Source organism: Pimephales promelas, chromosome 4, assembly GCF_988280905.1.
Source record: "Pimephales promelas chromosome 4, fPimPro1.hap1.1, whole genome shotgun sequence".
In the NCBI taxonomy this organism is placed as follows: Eukaryota; Metazoa; Chordata; class Actinopteri; order Cypriniformes; family Leuciscidae; genus Pimephales; species Pimephales promelas.
Window position 1 is genome coordinate 10,477,515 of NC_142772.1, and position 18,097 is coordinate 10,495,611.

The 18,097-nt window shown below is 37.9% G+C and overlaps 1 protein-coding gene across 1 annotated transcript; it reads left to right on the forward strand.

The window, feature by feature from the left end:
• The first annotated feature begins 217 nt into the window (after window positions 1-217).
• Window positions 218-15,152, forward strand: gnaq (guanine nucleotide binding protein (G protein), q polypeptide). Its single transcript, XM_039662380.2, has 7 exons — window positions 218-970; window positions 3,887-4,071; window positions 5,814-5,968; window positions 7,923-8,051; window positions 8,206-8,335; window positions 11,335-11,488; window positions 13,721-15,152. Exons 1-7 carry the CDS (start codon window positions 835-837, stop codon window positions 13,909-13,911), a joined length of 1,080 nt encoding a protein of 359 aa, XP_039518314.1. The 5' UTR covers window positions 218-834; the 3' UTR covers window positions 13,912-15,152.
• The last annotated feature ends 2,945 nt before the right edge of the window (window positions 15,153-18,097 follow it).

Below are 18,097 nucleotides of genomic sequence, written 5' to 3' on the forward strand. Positions count from 1 at the left end.
TCTGATCATTTTTCTCGTTACTTTTGTAGCAAAATAAATGTTGAGGTAGGCTAAATATAGCCGTTTGTGCTTGTTCATTTACATATTTTAAAAACACAAACCGCTGTACGGTTTACTAACTACAATGTCTTTACGGTCTAACCGTTACTTTTTCCACAAATGCGTGCTAATCGGTTCGTTCGAAACATTAAGAAGAGTCTGTTCAAAAGAATGATTCGTTCGCGAATCATACATCCCTATTGCATTATGGAAGAGTCGAGAGTCAAAATCGAGCCTATTCAAACGGATTTAATTCAACAGGCGTAAAGAACTCATGGATTAAATTACACAATCGCTTCAAACGCGCGGATCCTGTCCGACGAACGAGTGTGTTGGAACATTAGCGTTCACAACCTTTGCAAACGGCATTCCAGGGAATTGTCGGCCATATTCAGCGATACCACGCCCGGTGTGGAGACTTTTACACGGGGGCAACACCGTCCATTCATGCAAACAATCCCCACCACAAGTTCATGGACAGCTTTTAACACAGTCTAAAGAGGAACTCTCACTGTATTGAAGAAAGACTGACCACCAAATATAAAAACAACGTGCAATGGAGTTATTATCCCAAAGGATCTGTGGCTTTTGTGAATGATATAAAACAGCTCACACCGCTTCAGGATTTCAGTTAACGTTACGCATTGAATGTGGTTTGGATTCTCTCCTCAACGCGCTACAGGGGGACTCTTTCTCTTGCCTCATCTGGACTGGACGCTTGCATTTGAGTTGGGACAGATGTTCTTTCAATGGAATTGCTGATAAGCTCGTAATTGTGAATTGTTGGCGAGAATCATGACGCTGGACTCCATCATGGCGTGCTGCCTCAGCGAGGAGGCGAAAGAAGCGCGGCGGATCAACGATGAGATCGAGCGAAAGCTCCGCCGTGACAAGAAGGACGCTCGGCGCGAGCTCAAACTGCTCCTGCTGGGTACGGGTCGGTGCCTCCGTGCGACTCTACTAAACTTGCGTGCATGTGTCAAGCAAGGCGCAACAAATGCAAATAGTTTTATTTTTAAATTGGCATATGTAAACAGAAAGTATTTAATCAAATACGTTTCTGAGGTAACTGATTCAGTGTCTTCGACCACTGCACGTATTTTTTTATTTTTAGAGGAAGGAAAAAAGATCCACTATATTTAGAATTTTATAAGCTCGACAGGTGGGACAACTGTTGCAGGTGCGGTGGGATTTGATTGTCTCTTAACATTGTGCTTTAGTGCTTGTTAACAAAATGTTAACTCGATGCATAGGCTAATTGTTCTTTTGATTCGATTTTTTGGTCACTCGAGTCGACTCCCAAAACATTTATATAATAACCTATATTAACAATATGCCTATTATCATCATTCATTCTTATAAGAAAAATATTTTAAAGGACCTTTAAGATTAATTCCTGAATTCCAATGGGAATTATTTATTGAGAGAGAAAATTTTTTGACCTTCTATTTTTCTCTATGTTGTTGGAAAATACAATTTAACAGTTGTTGTTTTTTTACTTGTCTAAACTGGACATTAGCTGGTCTTTAGTTGGTGTAAGTTTGCTATCTTAGACCAGAAAGAGACCAGTTATCATCTTAAAAGATAAATCTTTGTCATCATTTACACACCCTCACGTTGTTCCAAACCGGTATGATTCTTTCTGCTGTTGAACACAAAAGAATATATTTTAAAGAATGTTGGTAACCAGAGAGTTGGTGGCACCCATTGAATTCCATAGTATTATACAGGTTTGGATAAGCTTTTTGAGGGTGAGTAATTGAATAACCATAAAATTGTTATTTTTGTGTGAACAATCCTTTAATTGGTCAAGCTGGTTAGGAACATGATTGATGGTCATCCAGCTAGAAACAAGCTACCATGCTCCAAAACATAGCTACAATCTTTAACCTTATTGAAAACGTGCTCATTCACATACCTTAATTGATTACTTAATGATACAACTGATTATTTAACTATACAAACATACATGACTGCGCACATACGCATTCAAACGCACATGCCTATAGACTGTGCGCCGTCACCGTTTTCACAGATTCACGTTTTTGAAGTTTACTCAAAGGCTTTCACACCAGAGGAACCTTTTCACAGTTCCTCCTAGAACTATTGGTCGAAGTACTAATTTAGTACTTCGCGTTGGCTAATTTAGCTCCTACTTCAGAGTAGGGTTAAACCAGCATTATAGACTATCCATGTCATTGGTGTACACTGATTGGCTGAATTATTGCCTATATATTTACTCCATAAACTAACTCTATGAACATGAAAAACAGTGATAGATGGGCCTCTTAACCTTTATTCGGAGGAGAAAATCCAACGCAACTTTGAGGGGACCAAGTGAAATAGGATTATGTATTTCTGCCATAGCATCTCTGGACATCAACCACACAGCATACGCTAATAACTTTTCATTACTGTCTACTTTCTATGTATAATAGTTCTATCTAAGAACAGATTAGACAGGACTGTTAGACAGATCGTAATCTAATGTACACGGAAAATGGGAGCATTGTTTGTTAGGCTCTGGCGTTTCTCAACACCGTCAAAATAAAAGTCACAACAATGCGCGGCTTATTTTGTCACTTCAGAGTTCCTACTGGCGGTGCGAATGCAACCAGAAAAGTTCCTAGGGGAGCAATGGGCTATAGACCATTTCACAAGATGTAAACAACACTGGTCCAGAAGCACTTCCTGTTTCAGTTTTTTTTAACACTACATAAAAGCTGGGATAAAATACAACCAACAGAACATTTAAAACTGAATCGAAAAGTTAAACAAACATCTTTAAGATGTTTTCTTTACATGTGAAATAAAGAAAACAGTTACAAACTGAAACAGGAAGTGTTTCTGGACCAGTGTTGTTTACATCTTGTGAAATGGGCTATATGCACGCATAAGTTCCGCATTTGACACAAGGATGCTCGTCCATTTCCGGTTGTGGAGATTAAAGCGGAGGAAAACCGAGGAAAACGGGATTATGGCAGAGTCTTCAAAATTGACTGTCCTCCCGTCTTTGAAACGAAAAGTACATGCGTTTAGATGTAATTTTATATTTAGTTAGGTTTATTTAATATAATTTTAAAAAGAAGCATAAACACAACGAGGGCTGTCTGTTTTATCTGTTTTTGTGACTAACGTTTCTTTAGTATAACCATGGAGTATAAAATTCAATATAAATTCTCGGTTTTGCATTGGACTCTGTGATCAGCGGAAGTTATCGAGCATCCTTTAGCCTTCACCGGAAATACCGCCGTGCATAGAGCCCATTAGTTCTCGGGGAACCATGGTGCTTAGTTCCTAGAACTTATCCTAGAACTGTCTAGTGCGAAAGCCCCTAAAGTTAACAGTACCGCTTTTAAAACCCGTTTCAAAAACTTGCACTTTGAAACTTACTTCTAAGTTTGCTTTCTCAGGCGATCATGTTGTCTTGTAAATGATCTGTCAGAAGGCCTTACATTTTCTGTTTTCAGTTGAAAACTGTGTTGTGTAAATGGCCCTTAGGATTTTTACAACGGAAATGAATCAATTAAAAACTTACTTAAGCTAGACAATGACTTTCTTCTGGAGCTGCGGTACAGCCAAAACAATCTTTGTCGCATTAATGTCCTGTTATCGCTGTAAAGCTGCTTTGAAACTATCTATATTGCAAAAAGCTCAGATATAAATGAAGGTGACTTGACTTGAAATAGACTTCATCCGAACATATTTGGAGTGATGATTCATGAAAATCGAATGCAATCACTTTTATTTATGGGAAAGAACCATTCAAACAAACCAGTTTGTTGAATTAACTCGATTTGTCCACTCTTAACACTTTACTTTTCACATGTTTTTCCACAACTTTCAGGAACTGGAGAGAGTGGGAAAAGCACCTTTATTAAACAGATGAGAATCATTCATGGCTCAGGCTATTCAGAAGAGGACAGGAAAAGCTTTACCAAGCTGGTCTACCAAAACATCTTCACATCTTTGCAGTCCATGATACGAGCAATGGAAACTCTCCAGATCCTTTACAAATATGAACATAATAAGGTACATTAATTTGTCGTACCCCATTCACTCTTTCTTTTGTGATTTCCATTTCATTACCTTGACATGGTCACAGGTCAAACTTGTTAAGCCTTGTGAGCCAAGGCTTTCATCGTGAAGGAATATACAGTACAGTGGCGTAACGAGCCAACACCGGGCCCTTATGCAGTATTAACAAGACCCCCTACTACAGTACAGCACGTGATGACGCAATGTCCACAAGTAGGCTACCATGAATAGGACAGGATAGGATCATAGAGTCAGCATATAAGAGATGAGATGACTGATAAAATCATGAGTAGCCTACGCACACACACCACCACCACAGCAACAACAACAAAACTGGTGAATGCGCACCATAAAACTTGAAGAAACACTGCTGGTGACAGTGCACCATAACATATAGTTACTTACTGCTATGTCTACACACACATAGACGGCCTAGGTCCAAACAAATAAAAAAGATGCTCAGTTACATTATAGGGGCATTTTCCGGGTTTGTCATTATTTATTCCAATAAATTCGCGAAAAAGTAAAATGCGATCAGACTAAAAGTAGTAAAATGTTATAGGGGGCGCCAGCTGTCAATCAATATTTTCCAGCCACTTGGGCCCCTGATTGGTCCGGGCCCGTAAGAAACTGTGTACCCTGCTTACCGATAGTTACGCCTGTGTTACAGTACGTTATATAGTGCTGTGATGTTATAGATTGGCATTTCTTTGCATCTTCCATAGATATGACCAGGGCTTGACATTAACAACTGCCAACCTCCCAAATGAGTGTGTATTTCAGCTGTGGTGTGTAAACAATATTGTTGGTGTTACAGGGCTTGAATTTTGGCTTGGAATTTCTCGTATTGAGCATATTATTACTCATTCCTTTTTGGAAGTGCACGCACATAAGTATATTGGCTAGATAAAACAGTATAATGGATCTGTGAGTCAGGTCTTAAAGTAACAGCAGCCTAATATATCGGCATCAAATTATGAGATAATATTAAAAATATCTATATGACAGTTTTTCCCTATGGTATCAATGTAAAAATTGTGGCCAGTGAAAATGCCGAGTGGCTAGTAACCAAAACCACTAGCCACAGTGACTGGTGAGCAAAAAAAGTTAATGTCAAGCCCTGGATATAAAAATATTGTAGTGAATTGGGGAAATGTTGCGAGTTGGACTCAAATTGTGTCCAAGCAATTGTGCTGCTTGCCACTGCTCCAAATTCATTAATGTGTATAAAAGTACACACTGAAGTTGAAACTGATTAGGTGCCACTCAAATAACTTTGCCATGAAGTAGGTCAAACACTGAGTCAAATACCCTGAGAGAGATACAATCACTTTGGCTAATCATGTTGCCTAGGCTTAACACAATTACCCCTCCAAGCTATGAAATTAATTATACCATTTTACTGCCTGGCCGTCTTGCTTTTTTCCATTTGTGGATACCCCCAAAGGAAAACCCATTTTCCGTTGTGCGTAGCTGAAATATTATGGAACACAGCCTCAATCAAGTTCCATCTTATTGGGTCAGGTGAAGTGAGAACTTTAGACAAGTAGTACTTGAACAAATTTGAGTCTCAAGTAAAATGGGTCAATAAAGTTGTAACCAGGTTACGTATAAGTGGGCTAGGAGTAGGACATGATGTTTAGTGTAGATTGTGTCCCATTGGCTGAAGAAGCATCAGCTTCTTATCACTGTTTTAAATGCATTGCCTTGTTTTTAAATGGTTTTCCTCCTCGCAGGCTAATGCAAACATTGTCAGAGAAGTAGATGTAGAGAAGGTCTTCATGTTGGTCAACCCCTATGTAGATGCCATCAAGAGTTTATGGAATGACCCAGGAATTCAGGAATGCTATGACCGGAGGAGAGAATACCAGCTCTCGGATTCCACAAAATAGTAAGTGCTTTTTACCTTCCATAGAAGAATCACAATGAGACCACTCTAATTTCTCAGTTGTTTCTCCTACACGCCAATGAGATTAAATGGGCGACAAATTGGGCTTTAAATTAAGTCGTCTGCTTCTCTGAGTGTTCTTGTTAGGAAAAGGGCACCGCTATTCTAATGAGTGCTCAAATTTGCCAAGACACCAAAGTCTGCACTCAAAGTTCTCATCCAAACATTTCTCATCAAATTCTCCCAAGACTGAATGATCTGAGCTCTTTACTGTTACTGTCAACATTTGTTACCAAATTGATACTCAGAGTCCCCCTGTGGTGAAAATCAAGCTTTTAATGTTGTTTATATGTCTGTCTGATGTTTTTAATATGCTTTAAGAAAACTCATGTCCAAATTAAGTCAGCACCATCGTATTTTCTCTGCAGTGAACCACAGACAGTCTTTGAAAACACTGGTGTTTCTGACGCCACAAACTAGTATCTAGTAAATAATAGTCAACATGTGGATCTCTGAGCTGGTGCGAGTGAGTGGAGGCAGGGCTAATTTGCATATATTTATAAAACCGCGTACACTTAATGAGACAAGGGTGTAGTTACATTCATACATATTTTAAGGCATGTAGAAAAAAAACAAAAACGTTTAAAAGTTTTAAGGGATAAAATTATTGGCTACAGGGTGACTCAATGAAATCTTCCTGAGAAATATTTATCTGTAGTCTGACAAACATTGGTTACATCTTCTGCAAAAACTCACTTTACTCAATAAGCTAAACCAACATGTAATTCTGATACCTCTGGGATACCATCGAAATTGTTCTGTATTTTTTATATTCTAATCTACACAAACAGTTGTTTAAAAATCTGTTTTTATCACTTTAGTAGAAAAGTTTTTTTATATGTGTTATTTTGTAATGTATTTTTAAAAATTTTTCTTAAAAATAAATAGAAAAAAAAAATACGCTACTGAGAATGGGGAATGTGCTTAATTAGCTTATTTTCACAGTGCAAAAAATCCCAACAAAATAAGCTTCCTTTATCCAGAATATACACTAACCTAAAGGATTTTTAGGAACACCATACTAATACTGTGTTTGACCCCCTTTCGCCATCAGAACTGCCTTAATTCTATGTGGCTATGATTCAACAAGCTGCTGAAAGCATTCTTTAGAAATGTTGGCCCATACTGAGCAGATTGTGAAATACTCAGATCGGGCCGTCTGTCATCAACAACCATGCCACGCTCAAAATTGCTTAAATCACCTTTCTTTCCCGTTCTGACATTCAGTTTGGGGTTCAGGAGATTGTCTTGACCAGGACTACACCCCTAAATGCTTTGAAGCAACTGCCATTTGATTGGTTGATTAGATAATTGCATTAATGCAAAATTGAACTGGTGTTCCTAATAATCCTTTGGGTGAGTGAGGCCCTGTTTACACGAGAATGCTCACGGGTGAAAACGTAAAAATATTTTATCGGATGTGCCTTTCGTTTACACGGCGACGGCATTTTTGAGGCTCAAATCGTAAAAAAGTGAAACCACCCTCCAGAGTGGAAATCTTAAAAACGCTCCACCGCCGCGTTCCTGTGTAAACGGTAAAACGCGAAAGTCTGCTCGACAGTGAAGGTTGTACGCAGGCGTATTGACTTGGTGTTGTTGTAGTATGCACTCCTAGCCGCCTGAAGTGCATACTACATTGAATTTAACACACTTTTGCGTCTCCATTTGCACGCAGATTTCCCACACAAAACGCTCGTCTAAACGCAGAATAAAAAAAGATGATGCAACGCCACTTTTGCGTTTTCTCTTCAGAATCGTTTCCGTGTAAACATAGCCTGATTTACATATAATACTTTTTGTTGTTGTTTGAGGTAAAATGCAACTTAGACATATTCTTATATTGCAGTAGAAAACAGAGATGCCTCAGAACTGTAAAATGTTCATTGTTTGTCTACAGTTACCTAAATTCACTAGATCGCATCGCCAACCCTTCCTACGTTCCCACCCAGCAAGATGTGCTCAGGGTGAGAGTGCCCACAACAGGCATCATTGAATACCCCTTCGACCTACACAGTGTCATATTCAGGTAAGTCCTCTCTTTACAGTTACCCTTCTTGTCAAGTGTTCATCTAGTACTGCACTGATATAAAAATACAGCCCCGTGATCAGATGCATGCATGTTCCCAAACTGCTCCCAAAGCGTGTGACCTTTTAACCTCATGACCTCTCGTTCTCATCAGGATGGTGGATGTAGGGGGACAGCGGTCAGAAAGACGGAAGTGGATCCACTGCTTTGAAAACGTCACCTCCATCATGTTCCTGGTAGCACTCAGCGAATATGACCAAGTTCTGGTAGAGTCTGACAATGAGGTAAAGGAAGTACCAGCAGAGGGAGTCAAAGCTGTTCGTCGCATCAAATGCTGGCAAACACACTATTCTGTGTGATGGATTTTTTTTTAAATTGCAAATATAAGATTCAGTGACATAATCTAATGTAAATTTTGGCATCTTTAACTTTTATAATCAACAAATCCACACAGTGTTTTTATACATGCATATGTGTTTTTCTTTTCTTTTTTTTTTGCAGTGTTTTTAATTTTCACTTAGTGTAGTATTTACACAGTGTAAATAGCATCTGTCGCAAAGAAAATAAGTACAAATAGCAATAGCTGCTGTTTACACAGTGTAAATAGAATCTATTGCTATTTAAACAAAGTGAAAATAACAGCATTTCTTAGTGTAAATAAAATCAATCACTATTTTCACTTAGAGTAAATAGCAGATTACTATGTAAAAAAAGCAGTGTTCTCGTTGCAATAAGAGTAAATAGTAGTTAGATGATATTTATACTTATAAATAGTGGAAGATACTATTTGCACATCAGTGTTGTACATTAAACGGTATGCAATAAAAACATAATGACCTAAGACCAACTGGAGATCCACGTTCAAAGACAAATTGAAGCATCAGCTTGGTGGAACCCGAGGACCGTGCGTCTGATCGTGAGCAGTGGAGAGTTCTCGTTGCCTTATATTCTAGACTGCATGGGCAGGACTAAGGTCTAATTTTTTATAATTATTAAATGGATGCCGCCTTATTGGGACAATAAAGCTAACCCTAACCAATAAACATTTTATTATTAAACACACTTTATTTACACTTTTTAAAAATATTTTATTCATTTTTATTGAAAATAAATGCCTTTCCGATATGATGTGATGGGGAAAAGGGAGTAAAGCGAATTCGGCAAAAGGCGGATTTAAACCTCTGGTCAATTTGCATCGAAACCCTCTGCCACGCACCTTACCCCTACACTATTTTCCAATAGTTTCCTACGCCCCATGAGGCCTTGCGCCAAAAGTGGGCGCGACTTCCGGTTCGAAGTAAACAAAGCGCGATTTGACATGCTTGACACTCGTTCATTCAACAGTTGACAGTCATTCAAGTTATAGCGATCCAAACTAGCTAACGATGTGGGAACACAACCTCAACGAAATTCAAAAGGGTGAAATAACAGTACCTTTACCCTCCGCAGTAGCTGATTGGGAGTATTATAATAACATTATTAATAATCAATACTCATCAAGGCATGGTGACACAGTTGTGCGAGCTACAAACAATTAAAATAAAAAAATACACACTTAGTCATTGTGCTTTGGAGTTTATTCAAAATTATAACGGAATGTGCTACTTGAATACATTACTGGCACATTTGGTATTCTGTCAACTCAGGCTTTGATCCTGAGTTTAGGTGTAACATCAGAAGCGAACAGCCAAACACCTGCTGATAGAGTTTATAGAATATTAAGAATTTAAACAAATGTACACAGGAAGATTCGTCGTCTTTTGGGAGGTGATGGAAACTACAGTCGTTGGCAGGATCACTCTGATTTCGTTTTCAGCTTATGTTCAAAACTATCACGTTTAAGCCACTGAATTAGTTTAGTCCGGTTATACGTACAACCGCGAACAGCACATGTTGTCCCTGAGCTCCGTAACGACATCTCTCAAAGATTTGCGTCTTTAAATAGTAAAATAATTCTCCGAAAAACAGCTAGCCTCTTCGCTAACTAACACACAAAATAGCATTGGAATGCTACTTCCGCCGCCTCACCGGAAGTTTCACCCACTTTATTTTTTACAGGAGCGCCCCTCGGAAACTTGTAGATAATTTTGTCTGAGCTGTTTGTCAGTGGGCAGAGGTAGTGTAAGTAGCACTAAAATGTAGTACTAAAGGACAGGGAGGCCTAGCGACGATGGGGCAAAAGGGGGCATTGCTCCCTCATATCTGATGTGTGCCCTCTCAGTTTCAGTTCATCTCCCCACCACCTCCGAAACGCGATTTGAACCCTTTAACACATACGACCACACCGGTGTGATTGGAACGTTCAGTACTTTACTGCTAAATTCAAACATGCTGACGCTGAGCCACAGACAGACGTGTTCAGTGCTTTTCATATATCACAACTATTCAGTGTTTGTTTTAGGTTTCAGACATTTAAATGAAGAAAAAAAATACATTTATAGTTAATCAAATACAAATTCCATACACCATCAGTGTCTATGGTAGCTTTAAATATAATACTTCATTTGATTGTGTTTTATTAGTTTCAGATAGGCCTACACATTGTGTTGGAAACTATAGTTTCTTCTATCCTTTTCCATCTACGCATTTCGGGAGAATGGCTAAATACGACAGATCCAGATTGACAAATAAATACGACAATAATTTGATAAATACGACAAATCAGATTGGAATATATCATGGGTCATTATATAGTTAACAAGTTTGTGAATATTTTGAATAAAAATATAGAGCCCCTAGAATATTGATATAGTTATAGAATTAAAATTTTCAAGATTGTTTATTGTTATTTCTTAAAGAATAAAAAGTAGTAAAGCTGTTTTGAAATATTACTTACTGTTCTGTATTCAATCTGTGAAATCAATACCTTCAAAATTTATTGCAGTTACCAATGGGCAGGGGGACATTTGTTGATGTGTGATAAGAAACTTTTTTTTTTTCTTTTTTTTTTTTTACATAGTTACACCACTGCATTTTTTTTTTTTTTACATTTTAATCAAATTTGTACTTATACTGACCGTATAAAATCTGACTAGCTTTCTCTGAGCTCTGGTTGAATGATGTGATCATGTAACCAGGAGAGATTGAACTAGTTTTTATTTTATTTTATTTACTTTAAATAGCAAGCTGGCAAACTTTAGCAATGCTTGAATGAAAGTACTTTGATTTTTATTTTTTCTGAAATTGTCAGAAGCAGTGAACTGAATGTTAGTGTTGATTGCTGGACTAAAGTTGGACTAAAATAACCACTGAAATGGCCCTGTTATGTTATTTCTCCCCACAGAATCGAATGGAGGAAAGCAAAGCTTTGTTTAGGACGATAATAACATACCCCTGGTTCCAGAATTCATCAGTTATTCTCTTTCTGAACAAGAAAGACATTTTGGAAGAGAAAATAATGTTTTCACATCTTGTTGATTACTTTCCTGAATATGATGGTAAGTCTAAAAATACTTTGTTGTTTTGTTAAATCTGTTTTCTGAGAAACGAACTAATGGTTAAGACTCCGTTTTTACCATTGTGAGTATATGATCCATTATGTAGCATTTCATGAGTCTTTCTGTGGTGCTTGCTAATGCATTGCTAATACTTTTGCTCATACTTTAAAGCATTGTTCAGACTGTCAGTCCAAATGCATATCCAACTGGATTCCGATCATATTTAGCAAGTGAGAACGGCAAAAATATATGTGGGTTGAAATCCTGTTCGAATCTCATATCTGGAAATCCATTGCTTTTCTCTTACCATTTTCTCTTGAGGCGGCAGACGTTGCAGGTTGCGTTGTGTTGTCAATGTGCAAGTCATGCTTAAAACTGTAATATAATGAAGGCATCTCAGGGGGTGGTGATGGCACAGTGGATAAGACAATTGCCTTTGTTGTGAGAGACCTGGGTTTGAATCCACTGTGAGACACCTATGTGGTCCAACTCTCTGTGGTCCAGTAATGGGATATCTTCACTTCTTTAACTGTGCGACAGACATGGCAGCATGAAGTAAAGCCACTTCCATTGATGTCGCTGCTTCATTAATAGTCCAGTGCTAGCACTGTAGCTACACATTGTCATATTCTAATACAACTTTGCAAACCCCCCAATGTTGTTTTTGGCATAGTTCTACCAACGCAATGTCATTACCATGGAAGAGAGTGAGAGCAATGGGACACACAAATCAGATCAGGACTGCATTTCCCAAAAGCATTGTAAGCCTAAGTTAATCGTAGAACAATTGCCAATGGTCTCTTTGAGCAACTTAGGCTTATGATGCCTTTGGGAAACACAGCCCTGAACAGTTATGATACACTAGTGATGGGAGAAACAAAGCCTTACAAAGCTGTGAGTCAATTGAATCAAGTGCTTCGCAAAGTGATTCACTGTTGACGCCTGCTGGTCAAAAATGTAAATACAAGAAAAATTCTGGACAAACATTAATCAAATGTGTTATTGAAAGTTAAATCTATCAAATAGAATTAACTAATGGTTAATATGATCAATTTTTAGGTTTCTGTTTGTTTGTTTGTTTGTTTGTTTGTTTTTTCCATGGATGGCTCAGCTAAACAGGCCAATGAGAGACTATTAACTATTATTATTCATTTTAAAAACACTAATGTCTCATTAAAATGTCTACATGTTTAAAATTGATCAGAGATCTGGTAAAAAACGCAGACGCTTTCATAATCCTCGAGATCATCACCCCCTTTCCCACCGGTTAAAGGAGTAGTTCACTTTAAAAACAAAACAAAAAAACTTTTGCTGATAATTTACTCACCCCCATGTCATCCAAGATGTCCGCGTCTTTCTTTCTGCAGTCGAAAAGAAATTAAGGTTTTTGATGAAAACATTCCAGGATTTTCTCCATATAATGGACTTCATTGGGAACCAAACGGTTCAAGGTCCAAATGAGAGTTTCAGTGCAGCTTCAAAGGGCTTTAAACGACACCAGACGATGGGTATCTAGGACCCTTCGAGTCATGACTCGAAAAAGGATTTGTTCATTTTGATGAACGAGTTCGAACAGGAGAGTCACGGACGCTCATCACAGAATAGAGCAAGGCGAACATTTGTGCTTATAAAACTTAACCTTTTTTTAAATTTATTTTTTAAATGACCGATTGTTTCCCTAGATAAGACCCTTATTCATGGTCTGGTGTCGTTTAAAGCCCTTTGACGCTGCACTGAAACTCTCATTTGGACCTTGAACAGTTTGGTTCCCAATGAAGTCCATTATATGGAGAAAATCCTGGAATGTTTTCATCAAAAACCTTAATTTATTTTCGACTGAAGAAAGACAGACTTGGACATCTTGGATGAAGGGTTTGAGTAAATTATCAGCAAAAGTCTTTTTAAAAGTGAACTACTCCTTTAACCACTGAAATTTCAAAAACTTTTGAAACTGTTATGACGTAACAAAGCCTCGTTTACTGAAATCACATGACTTTGGCAGTTTCATACATGCCCCGAAGCAAAAGATTCGTAGACATTCCGAAGCTACACGAAGCAGTGATTCAAAAGCGTCCATCACTACCATACACAATCCGAATCCAATCGGATACAAAAGTGATCAGATTATAGGACTGACAATGTGAACGTGGTCCAAGTTAGAGGTTATTTTAAGTAAAATCTTATTGATTTTCAGTATGACCAAGTTAACCAAGATCTGTTGTCCTCTCCAAGGTGCCCAGAGAGATGCTCAAGCCGCTCGGGAATTCATCCTGAAGATGTTTGTCGACCTGAATCCAGACTGCGAAAAAATCATTTATTCTCATTTCACCTGCGCCACTGACACAGAAAACATCAGATTCGTGTTTGCTGCTGTCAAGGACACCATCTTGCAGCTCACACTGAAGGAGTACAATCTAGTCTGAACAACGGCCAGTTACAAATTTTGTCATTCTTCTGGCCTGGTTAAAGGACTCATCAGTCTGCTGCTAGAGCCTGCTGTCAGCCAATAAAGTCTGCTTTAATTGTAGGAGCATTCGGTTGTCCCCGTTTCTGCTCCATGAAATTGGTCGTACAAGTTATTTCTATCTAAGAACTGTAAAACAAGTTCCTCACGACTTTGTCATTATTTATTTGCACCTCGCAGCTACTTCACAGGATTCAACTTGAATGTTATTATTCCATTTTAATGAAAAATGTTGTTATTGAACTTTTTATTACAAATGAAATGATTTCCTCTTGTTTAAGGTTTATTCTGTAGCAGGTTATTTTTGGTTTAAGCTGTACCCGTTGAGCAATTTGCTATAAATGTTATGTAGATTTCTCCGTCTTGGACATATAAAGTATTATGTGGGGTAAGTGGTCATTAGAAGGCAATGAAATGTACTTATTTGTAACACGGTAGTTTCTTTTTAAGAATTAGAGCAAGCTTAGTAGATAAGGGGCTTTTCAACCTTTCACGGCTCATGCATTGGTAAAGAATAGACAACAGCTAGATTACATTAAGGTTTACATTAAAAGTGCCAAAGTTCCTCTAATGTGGTAGTTTTATGTATTGCCAAACTATTAATCATACCACAGGCAATAAGTTAGACTTGCCAGTGACATTTATTTTTTATACCATACCAGTTCTTTGTATTTATTCTGAAAAGATGATGACATACTGTTCAAGATCTCATCCATTAAGGTCATCAGTGTTCCTTAACAAAGCTTGAACGATGTGCTAAGAGAGACGATTCCTGTGCAATCATCCTTATCTTAAACTACAAATGTGCCATTCAGATTTTCTGTAGCACTTATTTTGAATTTTGTGTGTGTGATAAATTACCCAACAAGTGTTCTCAGTGAGCCAATGATGCTCTTACTGGTATTTGTATTGACTGTACAGTGTGGTTAGTGTGGTGTAATCAAGCTTAGGCCAATATTGTTTTTAAAGACAATGCGGATTTGTAAAGAGTATCATGTGATTAGATGCTTCAGCCAAGAGTAAAGGACCCAATTGCTGTTGTATTCCTCTGAAACCTTTATTTATTTATTTATTTTTGGAGTGAAGCTGACAATTGTGTGGTTTGCATAGTATGAACGATGCTGAATTTGGGTTTATCACTGGACAATTTTCTGCTTCAAAACTTTTTTTTTTTTTTTGCAATAAAAGGCTGCTATTTTAGAGAGAACTGTATACTTTTTGCTGAAAAGGTACCAATAAGTATAAAACCCCATACACACGTAAGCCACTTAAAACTGCTTGAATGTCACTGCATTAAACAAAATATCAAAGCGAGCAGCATGTATTTTAAAGAACATAAGCAGAACCACACTTCGAGCATTCCAGAAAACACATGAAAACAAATCATGTGTGCAAAGTGAAAGTTAAACTCTATACTTTCATTTCATACCTATCGGTTCAAGAAGTTAAATGCTCCTGATGATTTTGCTGCACAGTGTTAAAAACAGGTTACAGAACAGGCTTGCTGGAATGAGACATTACTGTTCTCTGCTCAGATTATTGCAATATCTTAATGCTTCTGATAGAAATTTCAGGAGACATTGGACTGAATCTAGTACAAATAAGTTAAAAAGTTTAATAAGTTCTGGACTAGGCTGGATTTACTAAGGCTATTTAATAGCATGTTTTTGTTCATACTTCCTCATTCCATCCCAAAACATTACATAAATGTGCTGTGACACAAGACACCTTACACTCTTAAGTATGTAGTCTGTTCCTATTCAACAGAAGTTAATATTTCACAAAGAATGTAATATTTCCAGTTATTTACAAAACCATCTTCTGCTGCTTAAAAACCAGCATGAAGATTTGAAGAACATTTAGTGCAGGAGTTAGACAAGGCACCCCCTTTGACAAAACTTTCAAGAGAACACTTTAACAGCCACAAATTGTATTTGCATATATATATATATATATATATATATATATATATATATATATATATATATATATATCTTCTTTATGACAGTATGTTTTTCTGCATATTTGTGGCAAACAGCACAGGTTATTGGCTCACTATCGTAGTGTAAGACTGGAAAACTGGAACTGGTTGATGTAATCAGTAACCAGTGTCTTCTGAAGACAAGAGGCATAGATGAGCCAGCCTGTCCCTATCGGAAAACGTGATGATGTGATTTTGTTTCTCAAATTTTCATTTGGGTGATGTAATGAGTGGAATATTCCACAAATGTGTCACTTAGCATGGAATTCTTTGCTATATTAACAAACTTATTTTATTCAAAATAAGTAAATAAATATACAATCAAGTTCTGGATTTATTTCCAAACAGTTTCACTTCATATAGGATATAAAAGTTTCTTAACACTTTACAATACGGGTGCACTAATAAGCATTAATTCATACTTAACAGATAATCATGAGTTAATGTATGACTCATGACTAACTAAACCATTAATTAGCCTAATGGGTTCAGTGTGAAATGTGACCAGTGTTAGTGTATGGTCAGTGGAGCAGCAGTAGTGTGTAAATAAGGACTTGGTTACCTGAATTTTGAGTAGCTGCTGTAGATACTTGTTTGAGGTCGAATAGGTAAGCAGAGTGTGGAAAAAAGCAGCCTGAGGCTTTGCTAGGTGGATGTTGAAGTCTCCATGATCTACGAGAAGAGTAACATCCTCAGAAGGTGGGTAGGATGAGGGTAGCACATCCAACTCATTCGAGAACCTGCCAACCTGACCCAGGGGATGATAAACTATATATAAAATGGATTTTAATAGGACTGGGGATAGTAATTAAATGTAATTCAAATTAGCTGTTGTCAGACAGAGATGGTAAAGGATATAATTTCCAATAGTTGGAGATGAACATGCCATTACCATAATGGTTCGTAATCATACCATAATCATTCATCATACATCATTCGTGCAGATCGCCGTAACTTGCATTAACGGAGATTACAATCGAGCTACTATTAGCATGTTTAGCTGCTTTTTAAAAAAAAAATGGCGGTCACAAGTTTCTATTAATCTTGTTGGTCACGGTAACCCCGCCGCCAGCCGCTGACCTAAGCGGTTCTTCCTTCTTAGACCAGCAATGATTTGGTGCTACTTAAGAACCACTTTTACTGGTTCGCAGCTGGTGCTTTGGTGGTCGAAAAACAAAGAACCGATTTGAAACTAGGCTCTGGCTCCGAACCAGCACCAGTTCTGCCTTGGTGGAAAAGTTGTATCTGTAGTTTTGCTGGGCCTACAGGGAGCTCCTTTTAAGCCATTGGAGTCAGTAGAGTCAAGTGCCCTTTCTATGAAGACAGCCTTCCTGACTGTGTTCACTTCCATCAAAAGGGCTGGGGACATGCAGGCATTCTCTGGCAGCAAAACGTCTCACGTAATCCTGAGACCCCAGCCGGGCTACATGCCCAGGCATAGTACTTGTGATGCAAGTGTTGCATGTCGAAAGGAATGATTTTCCAGGCATGTATAATTTGACGAGTTTGTTTAATCTTGTTATAAAAATAAATTATAAAAATAAAATTAAAGGTTAATAGTAAACTAACTTGGCTTGCTCTCCTCTGAGGAGGCTTAAACCCAAGGCTCGTCTTGATGGAATTGTGCATAAGAGGATAGAGATAAATTACTCAATAATTTAGAAGGGGAGGAGGAGAATTTGTCAATTAGATGACGTGTTGTCTTCTGCTCATATAGTATGCCTGTAATGATGATTGACACTACTGAATGTTTAGGGTCCTCTCGAACCAATGTTTGGACTTCATTTCACCAGTTCGCCTGCCCTTTCAGGCTCAAAGGTTCATAGTAAACTAAACTAGCTTGGCTTGCTGTCTTTGGAGGAGGCTTGAACCCGAGGCTTGGCTCGGCTGAGTTAAAACCTCCCCAAAAATATTGAAAAGACAGCAAGCCAGGCAATAAAGCATGAATGGTTTGCCGATATAGGCTTTGGTTGAAAAGACTTAAGAAATTAAGTCCTCTCCCACCCAAAGATGAGTAGAATATTTCACTGAATATTTCTCACTATGGAGAAATATAGGGTGGCTCATGAAGTGAATCTCTTGTGAAAGCTAAGAGAAAACGAAGGGGCTCCTGCGGGGAGCAGGGGTAGAAATCACTGATGCGATTGTGAAAAGAATGGAGGTT

Excerpts from the sequence above, each read along its gene's own strand:
- gnaq (XM_039662380.2), top strand. The coding sequence starts at position 835 with ATGACGCTGGACTCCATCATGGCGTGCTGCCTCAGCGAGGAGGCGAAA. Across the intron at positions 8,336-11,334 it reads TGGTAGAGTCTGACAATGAG|AATCGAATGGAGGAAAGCAA; the intron begins GTAAAGGAAGTA and ends TTCTCCCCACAG. Across the intron at positions 11,489-13,720 it reads TTACTTTCCTGAATATGATG|GTGCCCAGAGAGATGCTCAA; the intron begins GTAAGTCTAAAA and ends GTCCTCTCCAAG.